Source organism: Tachyglossus aculeatus, chromosome 22 (assembly GCF_015852505.1).
Source record: "Tachyglossus aculeatus isolate mTacAcu1 chromosome 22, mTacAcu1.pri, whole genome shotgun sequence".
NCBI lineage: Eukaryota > Metazoa > Chordata > Mammalia > Monotremata > Tachyglossidae > Tachyglossus > Tachyglossus aculeatus.
The window spans coordinates 7,970,289-7,992,210 of record NC_052087.1 but is presented as its reverse complement, the minus strand read 5'-3'; the positions used below and the strand labels follow the sequence as shown (position 1 = coordinate 7,992,210).

General features: G+C 44.5%; 1 protein-coding gene across 1 annotated transcript in view; it reads left to right on the top strand.

Moving 5' to 3' along the window:
- The first annotated feature begins 570 nt into the window (after positions 1-570).
- The window catches only part of CSTF3 (cleavage stimulation factor subunit 3), an 80,851-nt gene continuing 59,499 nt past the window's right edge, over positions 571-21,922 (top strand). The window contains exon 1 of the mRNA XM_038764596.1: positions 571-681. Within this exon, the coding sequence (XP_038620524.1) occupies positions 655-681 (27 nt within the window). The 5' untranslated portion in view covers positions 571-654. The remainder of the gene's footprint in view (positions 682-21,922) is intronic.

Genomic DNA, 21,922 nt, shown 5'->3' with positions numbered 1-21,922 from the left:
CAAGCGCTCAGTACGGTGCTCTGCACACAGTAAGCGCTCAATAAATACGATTGAATGAATGAATGAATCCCTTCTAGATTGTGAGCCCGCTGTTGGGCAGGGACTGTCTCTAGACGTTGCCAACTTGTACTTCCCAAGCGCTCAGTACAGCGCTCCGCACACAGTCAGCGCTCAATAAATAGGACTGAATGAATGAATGAATCCCTTCTAGATTGTGAGCCCGCTGTTGGGCAGGGACCGTCCCTATGTGTTGCCAACCTGTACTTTCCAAGCGCTCAGTACAGCGCTCCGCACACAGTCAGCGCCCAATAAATAGGGCTGAGCGAACGAGCGACTCTTTCCCAACCGCCTTCCCGCCTGGGCCTCGCGCCTGCGCAGTGTCCCCGCGCGGGGCGCGCAGGGGCCGCCGGGGGGCGCTGTCGGTCCCCGGGAGGGGGCGGATGCCCCGGAAGCGGAAGTGGCGCGCGCGAGGCCGGCCCTGGGCGGGGTCGGCGCCCGCCATTTTGCTCCCGTGCCGAGCGGCGGGCGGGCGGGTGACGGGGCCGGTGGCGGCGGCGGCGGTTGTCGGCGTGCCGGCCCGACCGGCTTCGCCCCCCCCCGTTTTTTTATTATTATTTTTGCCCCGTTCGTTACCGCCTCGTCCCGGCGGGCGCCATGTCGGGGGAAGGAGCGACGGAGCAGGTGAGGGAAGGACGGACGGAGGCCGGGGCGGGGGCTCGGGACTGCTCCCTCATGGCGGCGAAGGCGGCGGCCGCCACACCGTGCCGACGCTGCGTCTTCACTCCTTCCTTCCTTCCGTCGTATTTACTTCAGAAAATACAATATAATAATAGTCATAATGACGCTTACTACGTGCCAAGCACTGTTCTAAGCGCTGAGGGGGCTACACGGTGATCAGGTCGTCCCACGGGGGGCTCCCACTCTTCAACTGGATTCCCCCCCCCGCCTTACCTCCTTCCCTTCCCCACAGCACCTGTATATATGTATATATTTATTGCTCTATTTATTTATTAATTTATTTTACTTGTACATATCTATCCTCTTTATTTTGTTAGTATGTTTGGTTTTCTCTGTCTCCCCCTTCTAGACTGTGAGCCCACTGTTGGGTAGGGACTGTCTCTAGATGTTGCCAACTTGTACTTCCCAAGCGCTTAGTACAGTGCTCTGCACACAGTAAGCGTTCAATAAATACGATTGATGATGATGATATATTTTTGTACGTATTTATTACTCTATTTACTTATTTATTTTACTTGTACATATTTATTCTCTCCTCCTCGTCCCCCTCTCCATCCCCCTCATTTTACCTCCTTCCCTTCCCCACAGCGCCTGTATATATGTATGTATGTTTGTACGTATTTACTACTCTATTTACTTATTTATTTTACTTGTACATATTTATTCTCTCCCCTTCGTCCCCCTCTCCATCCCCCTCATCTTACCTCCTTCCCTTCCCCACAGCACCTGTATATATGTATATATGTTTGTACGTATTTACTATTCTATATATTTTACTTGTACATATTTATTCTCTCCCCCCAGTCCCCCTCTCCATCCTCCTCATCTTACCTCCTTCCCTTCCCCACAGCACCTGTATATATGTATATATGTTTGTACATACTTATTACTCCACTTATTTATTTTACTTGTACGTATTTTTTCTCTCCCCCTCGTCCTCCTCTCCATCCCCCTCATCTTACCTCCTTCCCCTCCCCACAGCTCCTGTATATATGTTTGTACGTGTTTATTACTCTATTTATTTTACTTGTACATATTTATTCTAAGCGTTGGGGAGGATACAGGGTGATCAGGTCGTCCCACGGGGGGCTCCCACTCTTCAACTGTATTTTCCCCTCATCTTACCTCCTTCCCCTCCGCGCAGCACCTGTATATATGTATATATGCTAGTACGTGTTTATTACTCTATTTATTTTACTTGTACATACTCTAAGCGCTGGGGCGATATACAGGGTGATCAGGTCGTCCCACGGGGGGCTCCCACTCTTCAACTATATTTCCCCCCCGCCTTCCCTCCTTCCCCTCCCCACAGCTCCTGTATATATGTTTGTACGTATTTATGACTCTACTTATTTTTTTTACTTGTACATATCCTCTTCCCCTCGTCCCCGTCTCCATCCCCCTCATCTTACCTCCTTCCCTTCCCCACCAGCACCTGTATATATGTATATATGTTTGTACGTATTTATTACTCTATTTACTTATTTTTTTTACTTGTACGTATTTATTCTCTCCCCCTCATCCCCCTCATCTTACCTCCTTCCCCTCCCCACAGCACCTGTATATATGTATGTATGTTTGTACGTGTTTATTACTCTATTTATTTATTTATTTTACTTGTACGTATTCTCTTCCCCTCGTCCCCCTCTCCATCCCCCTCATCTTACCTCCTTCCCTTCCCCACAGCACCTGTATATATGTTTGTACGTATTTATTACTCTATTTATTTATTTTACTTGTACATATCTATTCTGTTTATTTTATTTTGTTAGTATGTTTTTTGTAGATTACCTTGTATCTGATAATAACACTAGTGGTGTTGGTTAAGCGCTTACTATGTGCTAAGCACGGTTCTAAGCGCCGGGGTAGATACAAGGTAATCAGGTTGTCCCATGTGAGGCTTACAGTCTTAATCCCCATTTTACAGATGGGATAACCGAGGCACAGAGAGGTTAAGTGACTTGCCCAAAGTCACACAGCCGATAGGTGGTGGGAGAGGGATTAGAACCCACGACCTCTGATTCCCAAGCCCGTGCTGTTTCCACTAAACCACGCTGCTTCCCTACCTCAGCGCTTAGTACAGTGCCTGGCACATAGTAAGTGCCTAACGAGTACCATAATTGGTTTTACAGTGCCTGGCCCATAGTAAGCACTTGAATACCATTATTATTCTGTATTTTACCTGTTCTCCTTCCTACTTAATGAACCCCATGTGGGACTGATTATTTTGTGTGTACCCCTGCGCTTAGTGCAGTGCTTGACACATTTTAAAGGTTTAACAAATAGCAGAAATTATTATTTTAAGTGGGGGTGCCGGGGTTAGATCCCAGGTCTCCTCAGTCTTAGACCTCCGTTCTTTCCACCAGGCCACGTTGCTTCTTTCAGAAAATGCCAAGTGTTTGAGTTGCTTTAGGTAAACGAAATGAAGAAGTAGACAGCTCGGGGTGGAAGCGAGAGGAACCTGTGGTTTTGGTACAAAATAGTAGTAGTCATGTAACATTTAAAAAAATCGGAATTTTTTCCTGTTTGTCTTCAAAACACCAGTAGCAAATCGTCTGCTTTTATGCTTATATGAAGTAAGAAATGTGAGTTTCTCACTTGGGTCACTTAATCCTAGTATGTGTGCAAACCATTTTTTGGAGATCACATGCAGACTTCTGGATTTGTATAAAGATTTTTGAATCTGTTGGCTAAATGATTTTTGATGGGTTTTTATGTAATTTACTGTTGTACAGCCAGGCGCACATTGTCTGTCAAAGGGGATACCCTGAACGATTGTTTTGCCAAATTCCGCCTCCTTCAAACATTTCTTATCAGAGCTGCTTACCAAAAAACAGGATGGACTGGTTTTGAGTTTCATAACTTCTGCCCGCCTTTGGTAGATTTACTAATGAGCATTGGTTGTAGACAGCCAAAGGGAATAGTAAAGGCACTGGATAATTTACAAATTGGATAATCAACCCCAGAATAATTAAGACTTCTAGCAGTGAGTTTTGATATGCCAGAGAAGCGCAATATTAACTGGTATGAGTTGTGTTATAAGCTCAAGTGCAGTACTCATGCCCAGCTTCAATTTGCATAACAATTTCTGGGTCGCTAAGAAGTACCAAGTTTTGTATTAATGTGAAAAAGTATACTGAATCATACCATAAAGTGTTTTCATTATCTGTTTGGGATTAGATATAATGGTAGAATTGGTGAACTTTTTACTACAATGCTTCTCTAGATACAGCGTGACAAAGGTTCTGTAGAAACAGTGGTGCACGTGGTGTCGAACACGGGGTGAAAACGGCTGTGCAGGATTTCGTTAAGGTGGAATTCTGCAAGAATGTAACCCCCACATTGAAGGAGAACTCCATTATATTGTTATTGTAGTCCCCCAAACGCTTAGAAGCAGCATGGCCTAGTGGCTAGAGGATGGGCCTGGGAATCAGAAGCTCACAGGTTCTAATCCTGGCTCGCCACTTGTCTGCTCCGTGACCTTGGACAAGTCACTTAAATTCTCTGTGCCTCAGTTACCGCATCTGCAAAAGGGGGATCAAAACTGGGAACCCCATGTGGGCCAGGGACCGCGTCCAACCCGATTTGCTTGTATCCACCCCAGCGCCTAGTGCAGTGCCCGACATATCGTACGTGCTTCACAAATTCCACAATTATTAATTATTATTAGTACGGTGCTTAATAATTGATTGATTCCACGCAGATCTTCCCCCCCTTTTCTTCTCCCCATCCCCCCTGCCCTACCTCCTTCCCCTCCCCTCAGCACTTGTATATATTTGTACAGATTTATTACTCTGTTTTACTTGTACATATTTACTATTTATTTTGTTAATGATGTGCATATAGCGTGGAGTTACCATCCTGTCTCCATCTGTGGTTCTTTTCTAATCGGGAACCTATGAGTGTGATGGCCATGTAAACTACACATAGCAGCCCTCCGAGGAATTTCCCAGGCTGTCTGGGATGAAGCAGGTGTAGGCCCTGAGCTCCAGGGCTAAGGATGTCAGGAAATTCTGGGGGGACCAATCTCGGGGGCTGCAGCTTACTGAAGGAGGATAGTGTACAACCAACATCTTGACTCCACTTCCAAGGGCCAGAAAAAGGCTGTGGGAATGAATGCCTTGGCACCCTCCTAGAATGGCGGAGACTGTGTCCCAAGCTGTTTTCCTTGAACTGTGACCTTGCTGTTTACAAGTGTAGCTCAGTGAGAAAATTCTCCTCCACCAGCAGCACTTCCCAACACTCAGATTTGATAAGCAAGTTGTCAAGCATGGGTTTCAATTTGCCTGCTAGTGGGCAGGGAACTTGTCTAACAACTCGGTTGTATTGCACTTTCCCAAGTGCTCGGTACTGTGCTCTGCACACAGTTAGTGCTCAATAAATTCATGCATTCATTCAGTCATATTTATGGAGCGCTTACTGTGTGCAAAGCACTGTTCTAAGCGCTGGGGAGCTTACAAGGTGATCAGGTTGACCGATCAAGGACAGTTCACATTCACACAGCCACTCACAAGGAGTTTGTCTACTACATGTACATTAACTAGGATTACATTAACTAGGGAAGTACAAGTTGGCAACATATAGAGGTGGTCCCTACCCAACAACGGGCTCACAGTCTAGAAGGGGGAGACGGTAAATACCACTGGTTGGTAGATTGATTGCCAGGGAGCCTAGTTGTAAGGAGAGGTTTGCCACACAGAATACCCCGAAGGTATCCAAGCAGCAGCAAGCAGAAGAAAACAAGGGTCCCAGCCTTCCACCTTTTAATATCTTTTATAGACACACTCAGCATTCACAACTTGTGTATTGGCCCTTTGTGGGCGTTGCAGGCATTTACACCTTGTTACTTCCTGTTAAACCCTCATGAGCGCCTGTCTTTTGCCCACTCTGAGGGGATATACAGAAGTGGGCCTTCCCTCAGGCCACAGCCTAGAGGTGAGAGATTCTGTGCCTTGCAGCGCTCATCATTCATTCATTCAGTCGTATTTAGTGAGCGCTTACTCTGTGCAGAGCACTGTACTAAGCGCTTGGAAAGTACAGTTTGGCAACAGAGACAGCCCCTACCCAACAGTGGGCTCACAGTCTAGAGGGGGGAGTCAGACAACAAAACAGGTAGGCGGGTGTCACTGCCATCAAAATAGATAAATAGAATTATAGATTGTATACATATTAATAAAATAGAGTAACAAATATGTACACATATGCACACGTGCTGTGGGGAGGGGAAGGGGGAAAGGCAGAGGGAGGGAGTGGGGGCAGTGGGGAGGGGAGGAGGAGCGGAGGAAAAGGTGGGGGGCTCTCAATTCTTTTGAAGTGAAGGGGAGGGCACTTTTCCAAGACATTCAGGACTGGCCTGTGAGGACTTTCCTAGGTGTTTGCTATCCAAGGATTTTCTGGGGGTTAATGTCCAGTTTCTGTGGTTTTCACAGAGTTATTACTGAGGTCATCTTCTCCTCTTTTCATTCAATCATATTTATTGAGCGCTTACTATATGCAGAGCACTGTACTAAGCGCTTGGGAAGTACAAGTTGGCAACATATAGAGACGGTCCCTACCCAACAGTGGGCTCACAGTCTTGAAGATGATGGCATTTATTAAGCGCTTACTATGTGCAAAGCACTGTTCTAGGCGCTGGGGAGCTTACAAGGTGATCAGGTTGACCAATCAAGGACAATTCACATTCACACAGCCACTCACAAGGAGTTTGTCTACTACATGTACATTAATTAGGATCTGGAAATTTTTTAATGGCTTGACATAACTTTGAAAACATACTGAAAATCATTTACCCATGAGTTAATAAGAAAAGTAATGTTAATGCTTAGACATCAAATGAGTTGAGAGTGATGGGAGAAAAAAATGGCCCAAAGAGAAATCAAACCATGGTGGTGGAAGTCATACATTTGGGGCCCTGAAAACCCATCCCAGGAAAGATGTCAGATCAATAAAGTATGCGATTGATGGATTAACTGACCCTACTTTTTTAATGGAGTTTCTTAAGCACTCACTATGTGCCAGCCACTGTACTAAGCTCTGTGTTAGATACAGCGCAATCAGGTTAGACACAATCCAAGCCCCACCTAGGACGCACAGTCTTAATCCCCATTTTTACAGGTGAAGTAATTGAGGCCCAGAGAAGTGAAGTGACTTGCCCTAGGCCACAGTGCAGACAAATGCTGGAGCTGGGATTAGAGCCCAGGTCCTTGTGGCTTCTAGCTAGGCCATGCTGCTTCTATTGTGCCCTATTTCCATTAACGAAGTTTAAAGTAGATCCATTTGGTTACAAAATAGGTCTTTAAGCTTATTTTACTTAGACCTTTGCTTGTGTTGCTCATAGTTCTAGTCCAAAATAAGGCTTTTGCAGAGTTTCAATTTCCATAAAGGACCAATTAAGGCTGCAATTTGTTGTATATAAAGGAAATGCTCCAATATCACAAATCTAGGGAATTGAGAGGAGGTTTGTTGTGTCTGTCTCACTATTGAGCCCTTGCCCACATCCTCCTTCTGGTCTAGACCCTTCTCCCCCATCATAAACAATAGACAACCACTCACCCCACCTTCAAAGCCCTATTAAAATCATATCTCCTCCGAGACCTTCCCTCATTTCTCCTACTCCCTCTCCTGCATTGCCTCTGCACTTGGATGTACCAAAGTCATATCTCCTCCAGTAATAATAATAATAATTGTGGCATTTAAGTGCTTACTGTGTGCTAAGCACTGTACTAAGCACTCGGGTAGATTCAAGGTACACAGTCCCTTTCCCAAATGAGGCTCACAGTTTAAGAAGGCAAAGAAAATTGGCATTGAATCCCCATGTATTTATTGAGCGCTTAGTGTGTGTAGAGCATTGTAGTAAGCGCTTGGGAGAGTACAATACCCTCCACTCTCAGCCCCATAGCACTTATGTACCTATCTGTAATTTATTTTAATTTCTATCTCCCTCTAGAATGTAAGCTCCATGCCAGCAGGGAATTTGCCAACCAATGCTGTTACATTCTTCCTAGTGCTTAGTACAGAGGTCGTGGGTTCTAATCCCGGCTCTACCACTTGTCAGCTGTGTGACTTTGGGCAAGTCACTTCACTTCCCTGTGCCTCAGTTCCCTTGTCTGTAAAATGAGGATCGAGACTGTGAGCCCACGTGGGACAATCTGATAACCTTGTATCTAACCCAGCGCTTAGAAGAGTGCTCTGCACATAGTAAGCGCTTAACAAAAACCATCATTACAGGGTTCTGCATACAGTAAACACTCAACTACCATTAATTGATTCCAGTTGGCATAACATAAGAATTGATTCCCCAAACCCCAGCCACCCGGACTACCTTGTGGTCCCATTCAAATCTGTGCTAGACCCAGTTACTGACATTCTAGCCCTCTGAAGTTGATTTAAAAAAAATATTTGCAGAGATCTATTCCTCTCTGTAGAACACCTGGTATTCATTGCTTGGCAATAAATTATGCACGCTTTCTGCCCTTGAATCCATCCAGCACTGTTAAAAGTTGGTTTGTACTTTAAAATAACGCTTTCTGTAAAGAAATTTAAGATTCATCTGTAACATCTATCTCATTTCCTACTCCCATTCCTGCTCCAACTTCTCTAATGAATTGTTTGCATCCACTACCTCCCTTCCCTCTCCTCCAACTTCTTGATTCACTACAATCCGGTTGCCATCCCCTTCACTCCTCTGAGACCACTCTTTCTTTTCTGTGGTCTCCATTTGACCATGTTTTTGGCAAATCCAGTGGACTCTGTCCCATTCATCAACCCCTTGGCTGCCTTTGACCTTTGACACTGCAGACCATTCCCTTCTCCTGGAATCATTATCTAACCTTGGTTTTAGTGACATGCTGGTTTTCCGCTTACCTCTCTGACTGTTCTTTCTCAGTCTTTTTCACTGACTTCTCTTCCTACCACAGTCAACTGGGTGTTCCTCGAGGCTCTTATTCGGGGCCCCCTTCTCTTTTCAATTTTCTCACTTCCTTGTGGAACCCGTTCCATTTTCATGGATTCAACTACTTCCTTCACATCCTCTTCAGTTGTGCATATCCTCCTGCCTCCAGGACATCTCTAACAGGATGACCCACCAGCACCTCAAGTTCAGTATGTCAAAACCTGAATTAATCTTGCCTCCTAAATCCTTTCCTCCTTTTAAATTTCCCATTGCAGTACATAATACCACCATTCTCCCCCCTGTCTCAAGCCCTGAACAATGGCATTATTCTTGAATTTTCTATCTTCTCCATACTTGGTTTATTGCCAAATTCTGCTGGTTCTCCCTCCATAGTTCTAGAATCTGCCCTTTCCTCTGTCCCAAACATCCACCAAGCTGGTCCAGGTACTTAGCATTTTGTGGCTACTGCACTAGTCTCTTCACTGTTCTCTTGTCTCTAATCGTCCCTCTCCAATCCATATTCACTCTACTGCCCCAATCAGTTTTCTGAAATATCGTTCTGCACACGGATCTCTTAGCTACCCATTCCTTTCCACATCAAACTGGAACTCCTGATGATTGACTTCAAGGCACTCATTTACTTTTCTCCCGCATACTTCTCCACTCCCTTCCCATTGTCCCACTTCACTTAGAGAAGCAGCGTGGCTCAGTGGAAAGAGCACGGGCTTGGGAGTCAGAGGTCATGGGTTCAAGTCCTGGCTCTGCCAGTTGTCAGCTGTGTGACTTTGGGCAAGTCACTTAACTTCTCTCTGTGCCTCAGTTACCTCATCTGTAAAATGGGGATTAAGACTGTGAGCCCCACGTGGGACAACCTGATCACCTTGTATCCTCCCCAGCGCTTAGAACAGTGCTTTGCCCATAGTAAGTGCTTAACAAATGCCATTATTATTATTATTCACACTCTCCAAGCTGAGCCATGTTCGTGCTTCTCATGACACTAACTTCTGCTCTTACCCTTCCTGGAACTCCCTCCCCATTCAAGTCCAGCAGATCATAACTTGGCTCATTAAAGCCCTCCAGAAACACTTCTGCAGGAGGCCTTCCCTAAATCCGCCCCCAGTTCATATATCCACAGCTGCCATTTCAGCTCTTGCTTGCCTCCCAAGCACATGAATGAAAGAAAACCGTGTAGCACTTATGTGCATATCTCTATATCATTTAGATACATCTAACCAATGACATGTAACGATGGAATTTCTTCCGTAATGCTCTCTGATACAGTATTAGGGAAAAAAAACCCTTACAGTTAAACCAGCTTTTTGGGGGGAGAAAGAAAACTAAGCGAATAGCAACAGAACTATAGATTTGTTTTGCTCTCATTCCCAGTATTAAGATTGCCAGTGGAGAGCTTTACTGTTCTTAATTTTACTCCATGTCTAGTCAAACCAGTGATCTCCCATGCAGTTGCGATTGGATAGGGACTGTCTCTATATGTCGCCAACTTGTACTTCCCAAGCGCTTAGTACAGGGCTCTGCGCACAGTAAGTGCTCAATAAATACGATTGAATGAATGAATTAAGCACGTAACTGTGGGCAGAGCACTGTACTAAGCGCCGGGAGAGCATACATGGGTGAGAATTAGACATTTTCCCTGTCCCTTGTGAGGGGGGCTCACTCCCTGGCTAGATTTACAAGTTTCTTGAGCACAGGGCTCATGTGTATACTGTTGGAGAAGCAGCATGGCATAGTGGCTAGAGCATAGGCCTGGGAGACAGAAGGTCATGGGTTCTAATGCCGGCTCCACCGCCTGTCTGCTCTGCCACTGTGGGCAAGTCACTTCACTTCTGGACCTCAGTTCCCTCATCTGGAAAATGGGGATTAAGACTGAGCCCCATGTGGGATGGGGACTGTCTAACCCGATTTGCTTGTATTCACCCCAGTGCTTAGTACAGTGCCTGGCACTTAGTAAGCGCTTCACAGATACCATCAGTATTGTACTCTCCCAAGCACTTATTGCAGTACTCTGCATCCAAGTACTGAACAGATTAATTGGTTCCATGTAATGGTTCCATGCCCCAGGGCAGAATCACCCTTGCTTGAATTGTAATTTAATGATGTACAATCACCTGGGAAGTAGTCTCACTCTGGCCTTCCAGCTGACTCTCCTTATGCCTTCAGGTCTCCTGGTCCTTTGCTGTGCACATACCCAAGGCTCACTCCCCTGCATCTCAACCACACACACACTGCTTTGCACTGGATCCATGCAAGTTGTATTTATTTGGGGGCTTCCTTGCCCGGAGATTGTCAAAATGGGTCTGCGACTGGGGTGAGGTGGGGGGTGGGTTTGGAGGAGCAACATGCTCAGGGAAAGGGAGTTTGGCAGAGAAAACCTGAGGCTTTTCTCTTGGGGAAGGGAAGGGCAGATTTGTTGTGTGGAAAGCCTTGGAAGATTGGATGGGGTGGAGCCAGCTTCACGTATAATCCAAATAGATGGTGTTCTAAGATAAAAGGTAGTTCACTGAATGTCAGTCCTAACTCCCAAAGTCATATGCGATTGGCTTCCCTGTCTTAAGAACCTTGGGGACATCTCCTGTTGTCTTGAGGAAATGGAAGATGTTAGTTCTCTTTGTATGGACACCAGCATTATTTCCCTCATAGACCAGGCCTGAAGAAGTAGGGCCTGGGAAGTAGAAAGTTCAAGAGGAGTAAACCTGTGTTGCAAGTGATTTCTATGTGTCCAACACTGTTCTAAGCGCTGGGTAATCAGCTTGGACTATGGGGCTCACAGTCTAAGTAGGAGGGAGAACAGATGTTAAATCCCCATATTTTACAGCTGACGAAACACACCTGGACCTTGACAGGTGTAGGAAAAAAGATGTATTAGTGCTAATCTGGTATTTTAAGAAGGTAGATGTAACTTCCTATTTTATGGGTATACAGTAGTCTACCGTTGACAAATGTCTTTTTCTTAAATTCAGTCCCTTAGTTTTTCAGTGGCCATGATATAACTGAATAAATTGCATCACGTTAAAATTTTCAGCCTTTGTTTTTGTCATATGGGAAGAGTTGTTTTGCCAGTTGCCACTGCAGTCAATCAATCGTATTGACTGTGTGCAGAACACTGTACTAAGGGGTTGGGAGAGTACATTATAACAATTGGTAGAAACGTTCCCAGCTCACATTCTAGAGGAGGAGACAGACATGAAAATAAATTCCGATATGTATATAAATGCTGAGGGGATGGGGGTGGGGTGAATAAAGGGTACAAATCCTAGTACAACAGGCCATGGCAAATGCCTATAGGAGCAAAGAGCTTGAGGAGCAGGGTGGCCTAGTAGATAGAGCATGGTCCAGTGAGTCCTTCTGACCCAGGTTCTAATCCCAGCTCCACCACTTGTCTGCTGGGTGTGACTTTGGGTAAATCACTTCTCTGTGCCTGTTATCTCTTGTAAAATGGGGATTAAGACTGTGAGCCCCATGTGGGACATGGACTGTGTCCAACCTGATTAGCTTGTATCTACCCCAGCGCTTAGTTCAGTGCCTGGCACATAGCAAACACTTAAATAGCAATAAAAAATTGTGACAGAGAGACTGAAGTTTATGGAGAAGTAGGATTGGAGCACTGATGGACAGCAGGGAATGGAGGCCTTGTTCAAGGTGCTGAGGTGCAGCGTGGCTCAGTGGGAAAGAGCATGGGCTTTGGAGTCAGAGGTCATGGGTTCAAATACCAGCTCTGCCAATTGTCAGCTGTGTGACTTTGGGTAAGTCACTTAACTTCTCTGTGCCTCAATTACCTCATCTGTAAAATGGGGGTGAAGACTGGGAGCCCCCTGTGGGACAACCTGATTACCTTGTAACCTCCCCAGCGCTTAGAACAGTGATTTGCACATAGTAAGCGCTTAATAAATGCCGTTATTATTATTATTATTATTATTTAGCAAAGTGCAGGCATAATCTAGATCTGGGTTGTATTCCTCAGGAATGTGACAGTATTGTAGAAACAGGTATCTCTCTATTGGGCAATGAATGATGCAATGTAATGACACCAGTCTTAGGTGGTTTCTGGCTGCAGCAGTAGCAACCTCAGCCTCCTGGAAACAGTGGGAGGAAAGTAAGATGGGAGTGGCGTGGGCAGCTATATTCATCTCCTCTGTAATCCCCCAGGGAAGGTACCAGAATCATTAGAGAATTGATTTGATCTAGTGGAAAGGGCACAGGAGTGGGAGTCAGGAGACCTGGGTTCTAATCCTAGCTCTTCCACTTGTCTGCTTTGTGCCCTTGGGCAATTCAGAGGGAGGGCAAGTGTCCCATATCTTTATATACCATTACTTCCCTCGATCTATTTTAGTAGTAATGGTGTTTATTAAGCATTTACTGTGTGCAGAGCAGTGCACTAAGTGCTGGGAAAGACTGTGCCGGTGGAAATTCCTACCTTAGCCTCAAGATGGTGGTTTGGGAAGGAGTAAAGGAAGAGGTTGTTGTCAAAGACTCTAGGGCAGTATAACATTTGATGGCGTCCAGGTGTTCAGTGCAGGTGATGCAATGGAGTGGGAACTAGAGAGAGGTGCTAAAACTGTCCAGAAATTCAGTACTGTGTCTTAGCACTTGGTGGTAATAGCCTGTTCCGAAGTAGGGGTCGAGGTGAATTATGTGGAATTGGATTCATTCATTCAGTCAAATGTATTGAGCGCTTACTGTGTGCAGAGCACTGTACTAAGCGCCTGGAAAGTACAATTCGGCGAGAGACAATCCCTACCCAACAACGGGCTCATAGTCTTGGGTGATAGAGTGAGTGAGTGGAGGTGGTAAGAGAGTCCAGAAGTCGTAACAGAGAGCAGAAAGTGGACAGATTACTCTGTCTTTCCTCACGAGTTGGGAATGAAAAGAGGTGAGAGTCCCTCTGGACAGAGAGGCAAGGCGGCCAAGTCTTGGTGGTGATGGACAGGTGGAATAAAGAGAATAAAGGAATAGGTCCAGGATGAAAGGAAGTTGCCCACAATGGAGGGAGAGGTAAAAGACTATTTTTGCCTCCTCAATGAGAAGCAGGATGTCCTAGTAAATAGAGCACGGGCCTGGGAGTCTGAAGGACCTGGGTTCTAGCCCTCGCTCTGCCACTTGTCTTCTGGGTGACCTTGGGCAAGTAACTTAACTTTTCTGGGTCTCAGTTACCTCATCTGTAAAATGGGGATTAATGCTGTGTGAGCCCCATGTGGGACATGGACTGTGTCCAACCTGATTCCCTTGTATCTTCCCCAGCTCTTAGAACAGTGCCTGGTACATAGTAAGTGCTTAACAAATACCATAAAAAAGAGTTGTCTTATTCCCCATGTCTAAATTCGACTAGCCATCTCCCAAAAGGAGCTCTCTCCTCTGAAAATCTAACTGTTCAATCTTTGCCTTGGCCTTTCTACACCTTTAAAAAATATTTGCATCTACAAATATAGGGGTGTTATAAGTAGTATTTGTAGTATTGTAGTATATGGTAAGCCCTTACTATGTGCCAAACCCAATACTAAGCACTCAGGAAAAAAGATAATCAGGTTGGACACAGTCCTTGTCTCATGTGGGGGCTTACAGTCAAAATAGGAGAGAACAGGAATATGTAGCCCCTCATATTAGAGCTGAGGAAACTGAAGCAGAGAAGTTGTGAATTGACAAAGAACACAAAGCAGGTGGGTGGTAGAGGTGGGATTAGAACCTGGTTCTCCTGACTCCTAGGCCTGTGCTCCTTCCACTAGACCACACTGTTTCTCTTGATATCTGATATCTGACCCCTTCCCCTCTGCCTTCAAACAAACAAGCCGAGTCTCCTGCCCACAGATTGAAGAGGGCGTCTCATGACCCACTTGACCCTCTGGCTTTTGTCCATCTCCCTGTTCCCATCCCAAATCCTTGAATGGATTGTGTACCTCCACTGCTTTATCTTCCTCTCCATCAGCTCGCTTGATCAACTTAAATCTGGGTTTCTCTCCTTTACCTCATCCTCCTTTTCTTTGTAGGCTCTGTTCTGCATTCTCCATTCCTCTAGCTTTAAGTATTAGCATGGCCTAGGGAGAGAAGCAGTGTGGTCTAGTGGAAAGAGCACAAGCCTGGAAGTCAGGAGACCTGGTTTCTGTCCCCAGCATCACCACTTGTCTGCTGCATGGCCGTGGACAAGACAGTTTCCTCATCTCTAAAATGGGAATTAAATACCTGTTCTCTTTCTTCCCCTTAGACTGGGAATTCCATGGAGGCAGGGACTATATTGATCTGATTCTCTGGTGTCTATCCCAATGCTTAGTAGTGCTTGGCACATAGTAGGTGTCTTAATAATAACAACAACAATGATACCTCTCCTGGTCCTAGAAAATCAGACATGAAATGCTGACTATGGGTTTTATCCATTTAAACGACAATTCAGCTAACAAAATACATTTCTTGGTTCTTTGAATGTTGTAACTAGGTCCTAGTGTTCTGTTTTTTTGGTTCGCCTTCATTTGTTTTTAGAGGTCTGTCTGGGTTGAGACTAATGAATTTCTCCCCATGTTCTTGGGAGAAATGATTTATTCTGTATCTCATTTTCGCATTCAATTATTTTATAGTGCCTCAACTACCTATAAATGCATTTTCCAGTCCATTTTTTTCTCTTTAAAGTGAGCCTTTCTCAACCTTTAGAATGTAAGCATATTGTAGGCAGGGAATGTGCCTGTTTATTATTATTTTGTACTCTCCCAAGTGCTTAGTACAGTGCTCTGTACATAGGGCTCAATAAATACAGTTGAATGAATGAATGAACCTTTTCAGTGCTGCAGCTTCTGCCCAACAGTAGCTTTTTCCAGGCTGCATTTTCTTCAAGGATGCCATCTCACATTCCCTCTCTCCTGTGGTTTAATTGTTTCAAGCTATCTTCATTTAATAGTGTTCTCCTTGCTCCCCTCCATTAGTGTGAGAAATTAAGGGCTATTAACCTTAACAGCCTATGTATATTACCTGAATTAAAAAAAGAAAACACACACACACACCACCCACTCCCCCCACACACACCCCGAAAAAAACTGCTGTGGAGCTGGCATTGCTAGTATTGTTGTAGAATACTAGAAACCCCAAAGAAATAGCAGACTCCTAGATGGCAAGACTGTGTTTTTGTTGTTCGAAGTGTATGTTTGCATGCATGTGTCTCATGGAGTAGTCATCTTCTCCCTTTGCAGTGCACAAATGGTTTGCATTTGGTTAGTAAAAGCTTAATGATGGCAGGCAGCAAAAATTTCCTACTTATTGGTTTTTGCCAGAGAGGCAAATAAGTACTTTGAGGACGGCAGCAAGAAGTATTCAGTAGCCGGACCAAGTAGGTATTTAAATCAGCTGTGGTTGCTGCTTTCCGTTTTAAAGCTAGAAGGTGGGGTTTTGGGGGTTACAGTTGCAGTCTCAACCCTGCCTCCAGATTTTGCTGAAGTGGTTTGGAAGGCAGCACTTGAAGCTTCTGTTTTTTCTCCCTCTTTTTTTCACCCCCCTGCTCCTCCTGCTTGTGGTCCAGTGTAGGATGTCATCTTGGGAAAGTCTGTCAGAAAGAGAGGGAGAGAGTAGTATATACAATTTTTGTTCATAGCTTTTAGTATATAAAATTTAGTTCGTAATGCCAGGTTTCAGAGTTTTTTTGTTGAAAATTATTTTAAAGGGTAATGCCATTGAAGCAGTTGCCCACTAAATTGTCAAAGAAAGTCCATTTATCCAAACTAGGTATAAGGTAATCAAACAAAATTGGATCTAGTTACGTTGGGCAGGTTAACGGAACATTTTTTTTCTGAATATCTTATCTAACCTCAGTTTGGGTGAACTTCTTTTATTATCGTGGTATTTGTTAAATGCTACTTTGTGCCAGGCACTAATCCCTAATCCAGCTAATCAGGTTGGACACAGTCCATGTCCCACATGGGGCACACATGGGGCTTATCAAATACCATTTGAAAAAATAAATAATTTGTCTCCTGCTTCTAAGACCTAACTGCTGGATTAGAACCCAGGTCCTTTTTTAAAAAAAAACTGGCATTTGTAAAGCACTTACTGTGTGTCAAACAGTTCTAAGCGTTGAAGTCCTTCTGACTCTCAAGCCTGTGCTCTATCCATTCAGTTGTTTTTATTGAGTGCTTACTGTCTGCAAAACACCATGCTGCTAATGAAAGCCCTCCATTTTTGCTGTGAGTCTGGTTGATTTAGATAATGGGAAGTTGAAGCCCTCTATGGACTCTCCCTGTTTCAAGTTGACTATAGTTTTTAGAGATTTGTGTTTTTGAGGTTAACGTTTTTTGAAAAATGGGCTGTCAGCTTGACTCTTCTTCCAACCTCTTTGGTGCCTAGAGTGTGTTAGACACTCATTCCAAGGCCTCAGAGAGGAGTCAGAATGGGAGATGTGGACCAGGCACCACTGCCACCACAGCAAAATAATCATAATTATGGTATTTGTTAAGCGCTTACTAAGTGCCAAGCACTGTTCTAAGCATTGGGGTAGATACAAGGTAATCAGGTTCCTTGTATCTACATGGGGCTCCCAGTCTTAATCCCCATTTTACAGATGAGGTAGCTGAGGCACGGAGAAGTTAAGTGGCTTGCCCAAGGTCACACAGCAGATAAGCGGCGGAGCCCGGGATTAGAACTCACGTTGTCTGACTCCCAAGTTCGTGCTCTTTCCGCTAAGCCACGCAACAGCTTTCTTATCCGAACCAAGCTCTGCAGGGTTTACTTCCTACACTGAAAGGGATTTAAGTGAACTGTTGAGCATTTTATCATATTTTATTCCCCCTCTAGACTGCAAGCTTGTTATTGGCAGGCAACATTCATTCATTCATTCAGTCGTATTTATTGAGTGCTTAATGTGTGCAGAGCACTGTACTAAGCGCTTGGAAAGCACAAGTCGGCACCATATAGAGATGGTCCCTACCCAACAACGGGCTCACAGTCTAGAAGACGGACTCACTAGAATGTGATACTCTAGACTGTGTCTAGATGTGTGTCTAGATATTCTAGATATGTCGGATAATTTCTATTGTATTGTACTCTCCCAAGTGCCTAGTACAGTGCTTTGCACATAGTGCTCAATAAATATGATTGATTGATTTCTGATACTTAAAATCAGAGTATGTCATTGGCTTTGTAGCCTGACCGTCCATAATCCCGTTAGTGCAAGGGATGATTAAATGCCTTATTAACTTGGGCCTACGTCCATTCTCCCATGCCTTCACTAAAGGAGGTGTTAAAGAACAGTCATTTTTAGCAAGCATTTCAGATCTTTAATGTGGGAAGTCTCCTTTGTAATGCTGAAGGTTATCTAAATGCCAGTTTGTTTTTAAAATACGAAAATCCTGAATCCTTGCACACCCAACCTCTCATTTTGCTGCAGTGATTCAGAAGAAACAATTTGCATAAGTGGGGTTTTCTAAGAATGCAGTTATTGGGTTTTATGTTTACTGATCCATGAAGGACATTTTGTATACCTTTAAAGTAGGATTTTAATGTGATCTCTGTGATTTTTTTTCTAAAATAGAAGATAAAATCTTAACTCAGATATTCAGGGACTGATTCTTTAGCCTCTGTTACTGTCTCCTGATGCAGTCATTTTGAGCTTTTCATTACTCAGATCTTCACCAGGGGAATTAAAGGAAATTTTATTTTACTCTTTATTGGCAGCCCATGGAAAGTGTTTGGTAAAAGTGAAACTACAATTTTGGCTATAATAAAGTTTTGAGTTACCCAGGAGTCATCCTTAACCCGTGCCACCCTTCCTCCGTAATTCAGATAACTGAATCTTTGTCCGGTTAGTGTCACAATAATTATTTTGATCATTCTATTTAGAATGCGGCATGTTCCGTCAGTCTCCAGGTTCTATCAGAGTATTGGCCTGCTTGGCAGAATTCTTTTCTTGAACTCTCCCGGCTCGATTTTAACTATAGGAAGTTCTTGAGTCATTCAGTAGACATCATTTAAGTGCCTGCCATGTGCAGAACATTATGCTAAGCACTGGGGAGAGCACCCCCTTTCACTATGAGCCCTGTACCTTCCAGTCTGATTATCCTGCCTCAACAGTAAAAGCTTAACAAATGGCACAGTTATTATTGTTAAGGCACAGTTTCTGCCACGTCACTTCGTTGATCTAGACTAGTCAAATCTCTGTTGGCCAAGCAGGTTGGAAACAGTACCAGTATCATTTAGTAATCTGAGTCCAAGAGCCTCTTTCAGTGGGCTTCTGCATTTGAGTCCTAAATGTTGCTACCTCACTTCTTCACGGAGCTCACTCTGGTTGACTCCTCCCATTCACCGGAATATCCTGGGCAACTCTCCTCGTCCCTGCTGGGATGCAGAACCAGGTAGTAAGGTTAGAGGAGAGAGTCACTGTTTTCCTGGGAGAGGGAGAGAACTGTCCAAAGCCCTCCATGGGGACAGGAAAGCCAGGGACTAGGTCACAGGACTCAGATGTAGAAATTAATCAGGAAAGATGGGGATTCTGGCTAGATGGGAAGGACAGGAGAGGGAATACTAATGGGCACACATCCACCTGGCTCTATTACCCCAACTGGCCCTGCCCCCCAATGATCACTTTCTAGCCAATGACAGCAGGATCAAGCCAATGACCAAAGTAGAAGTAAGGATTGTTTGGCAAGAGCTGAGCATAAATAGATTGTAGGATATCCAGTATCCAATAAAACTGTCAATTCTGTGCTTTGGGGAATTTTGGAAGAGGAAAGCAAAAGCTGAGAAACTATTATACCAATTTTATGAAAGTATGAGGCTTGGAAGGTGTTAGTTTCTGTGGAACAATGTCATGAAATGTTCAATTGTAGAAATGCTGAAATCAGCAGAGGTCAGTGAGTTTTATATTTGCTTCGACTTTAGACTTTGTCTAAATTGCAGTGGGGAAATAGTTGCATATCAGACAATATACTCCTTCCTCTTTCTCCTCTTGCCTGCTCATTAAATATCCTCCCTTTCCTTGGCCTCTGACCCTATTACCTTTCAGCTCTTAAAAGCACCTCCCACTTGGTTTCCCACTCATGCCACTATTTTCAGCCTTTCACTCTCAAACAACTCTTTCCCTACTGCTTTCAAGTATGCCCAGGTCTCCCCTATTTTTAAAAAACCTTCTCGAACCCTTAGCTATTGCTCCATCTCTTCCTCCTATTCTTGTCCATACTTCTTTAGCAGATTGTATATACGTGCTGCCTTCACTTACTACTTTTTATGGTATTTGTTAGGTGCTTACTATGTGCCAGTTACTGTACTAAGCACTGGGGTAATTACTAATTGAGGGCTTACTGTGTGCAGAGCACCGAACTGCGTGCTTGGGAAGAGTACAGTGTAACAGACACATTCCCTCCCCTCAATGAGTTTACAGTCTAGAGACAGGAATATAAGTAAATTACATATAGTAATAATAATAATGGCATTTGTTAAGCGCTTATTATGTGCAAAGCACTGTTCTAAGCGCTGGGGTGGATACAAGGTGATCAGGTTGTCCCATGTGGGGCTCACAGTCTTAAGCCCCATTTTACAGATGAGGTAACTGAGGCACAGAGAAGTTAAGTGACTTGGCCCTTCTAGACTGTGAGCCTGTTGTTGGGTAGGGACCATCTCTATATGTTGCCGACTTGTACTTCCCAAGCACTTAGTACAGTGCTCTGCACACAGTAAGCGCTCAATAAATACGATTGAATGAATGAACTTGCCCAAAGTCACACAGCTGACAAACGGCAGAGCTGGGATTAGAACCCATGACCTCTGACTCCCAAGCCCGTGCTCTTTCCCCTGAGCCACGCTGTTCCTCACGTACATAAGTGCCTTGGCAGTGATAAAGGGAGTAAATCAGGGTGACACTAAAGGGAGTGGAAGAAAAGTAAATGAGGTTGGATGCAGCCCATATCCCACTTGGGGGCTCACAGTCTCAATCCCCATTTTGTAAACGAGGTCCCTGAGGGACCAAGAAGTGAAGCGACTTGTCCAAGGTCACACAGCAGACAAGTGGTATAGCTGGGATTAGGACTAGGATTAAGGATTGGGATTTGGATGTAACTCCCAGACAAGTGCTCTTTCCACTAGTCCACACTGTTTCCCTTCAGTCAGGTTTACATCCCCATCGTTCCACTGAGCGCTTTCTTTAGAATCACCAATGAACCTCCTCCTAGCCAGGTCTAACAACTCTACTCTGTCCTAATCCTTAGCCTCTCAAATCACCTTCAATATTTATGCCCAAACTCTGGGGCACTCTCAGATCTTGGTTTGGCCAGCACAGCACTCTTGTGGTTCACCTACCTCTCCAAATGTGCCTTTTCAGTTTGATTTGTTGGGTCTTTCACCCGTTTCTAATCACCAGGTGTCCCACACAAGTTATGAGACCCCAAACTTATCTGTTTTCATGTCTTCCATTCTCACCTCTCTGGGGATTACCCTCAGGTCTACCTCATTAGCACAGCAGATAATAATAATAGCATTTATTAAGCACTTACTATGTGCAAAGCACAGTTCTAAGCGCTGGGGAGGTTACAACGTGATCAGATTGTCCCGCGGGGGGCTCACAGTCTTCACCCCCATTTTACAGTTGAGGTAACTGAGGCGCATAGAAGTTAAGTGACTTGCCCAAAGCAACACAGCTGACAAGTGGGGGAGCGGGGATTTGAACCCATGACCTCTGACTCCAAAGCCTGGGCTCTTTCCACTGAGCCACGCTGCTTCACAATCTACTTGAATGTTCTGCCAGCTCAGACTCAACAAACAAGACTGAACTGCATGCCTTCCCTTCCAAATCCATTCTTAATAAAAATAATTATAATTGTAGTATTTTAAGTGCCTACTTTTTTATGGTGTGTGTGTTGTTTACAGTGTGCTAGACACTGGTCTAAGCACTGGGGTAGATACAAGTTAATCAAGTCGGACGCAGTCCCTGTCCGACATGGGGCTCACTGACTAGGAGGGAGAACGGGTATTCCAATTTTATAGTTGAAACTGTGGCACAAGGAAGTGAAGAAGTGACTTACCCACAGTCACACAACAGGCACTCGGCAGAGCTGGGATTAGAACCCAGGTTTTGACTCTGGGTCCCATGCTCTTGACTGTTGTGTGACCTTGGGCAAGTCACTTGACTTCTCTGTGCCTCAGTTACTTCATCTGTAAAATGGGGATTAAGACTGTGATTCCCCATGTGGGACGTGGACTGTGTCCAACCTGATTAGCTTTTATCCACCCCAGCACTTAGTACAGTGGTCTGGCACATCATAAGCGCTAAACGAGTACCATTAAAGTACACTCTGCCAAAAGCTTAATACAGTGCTC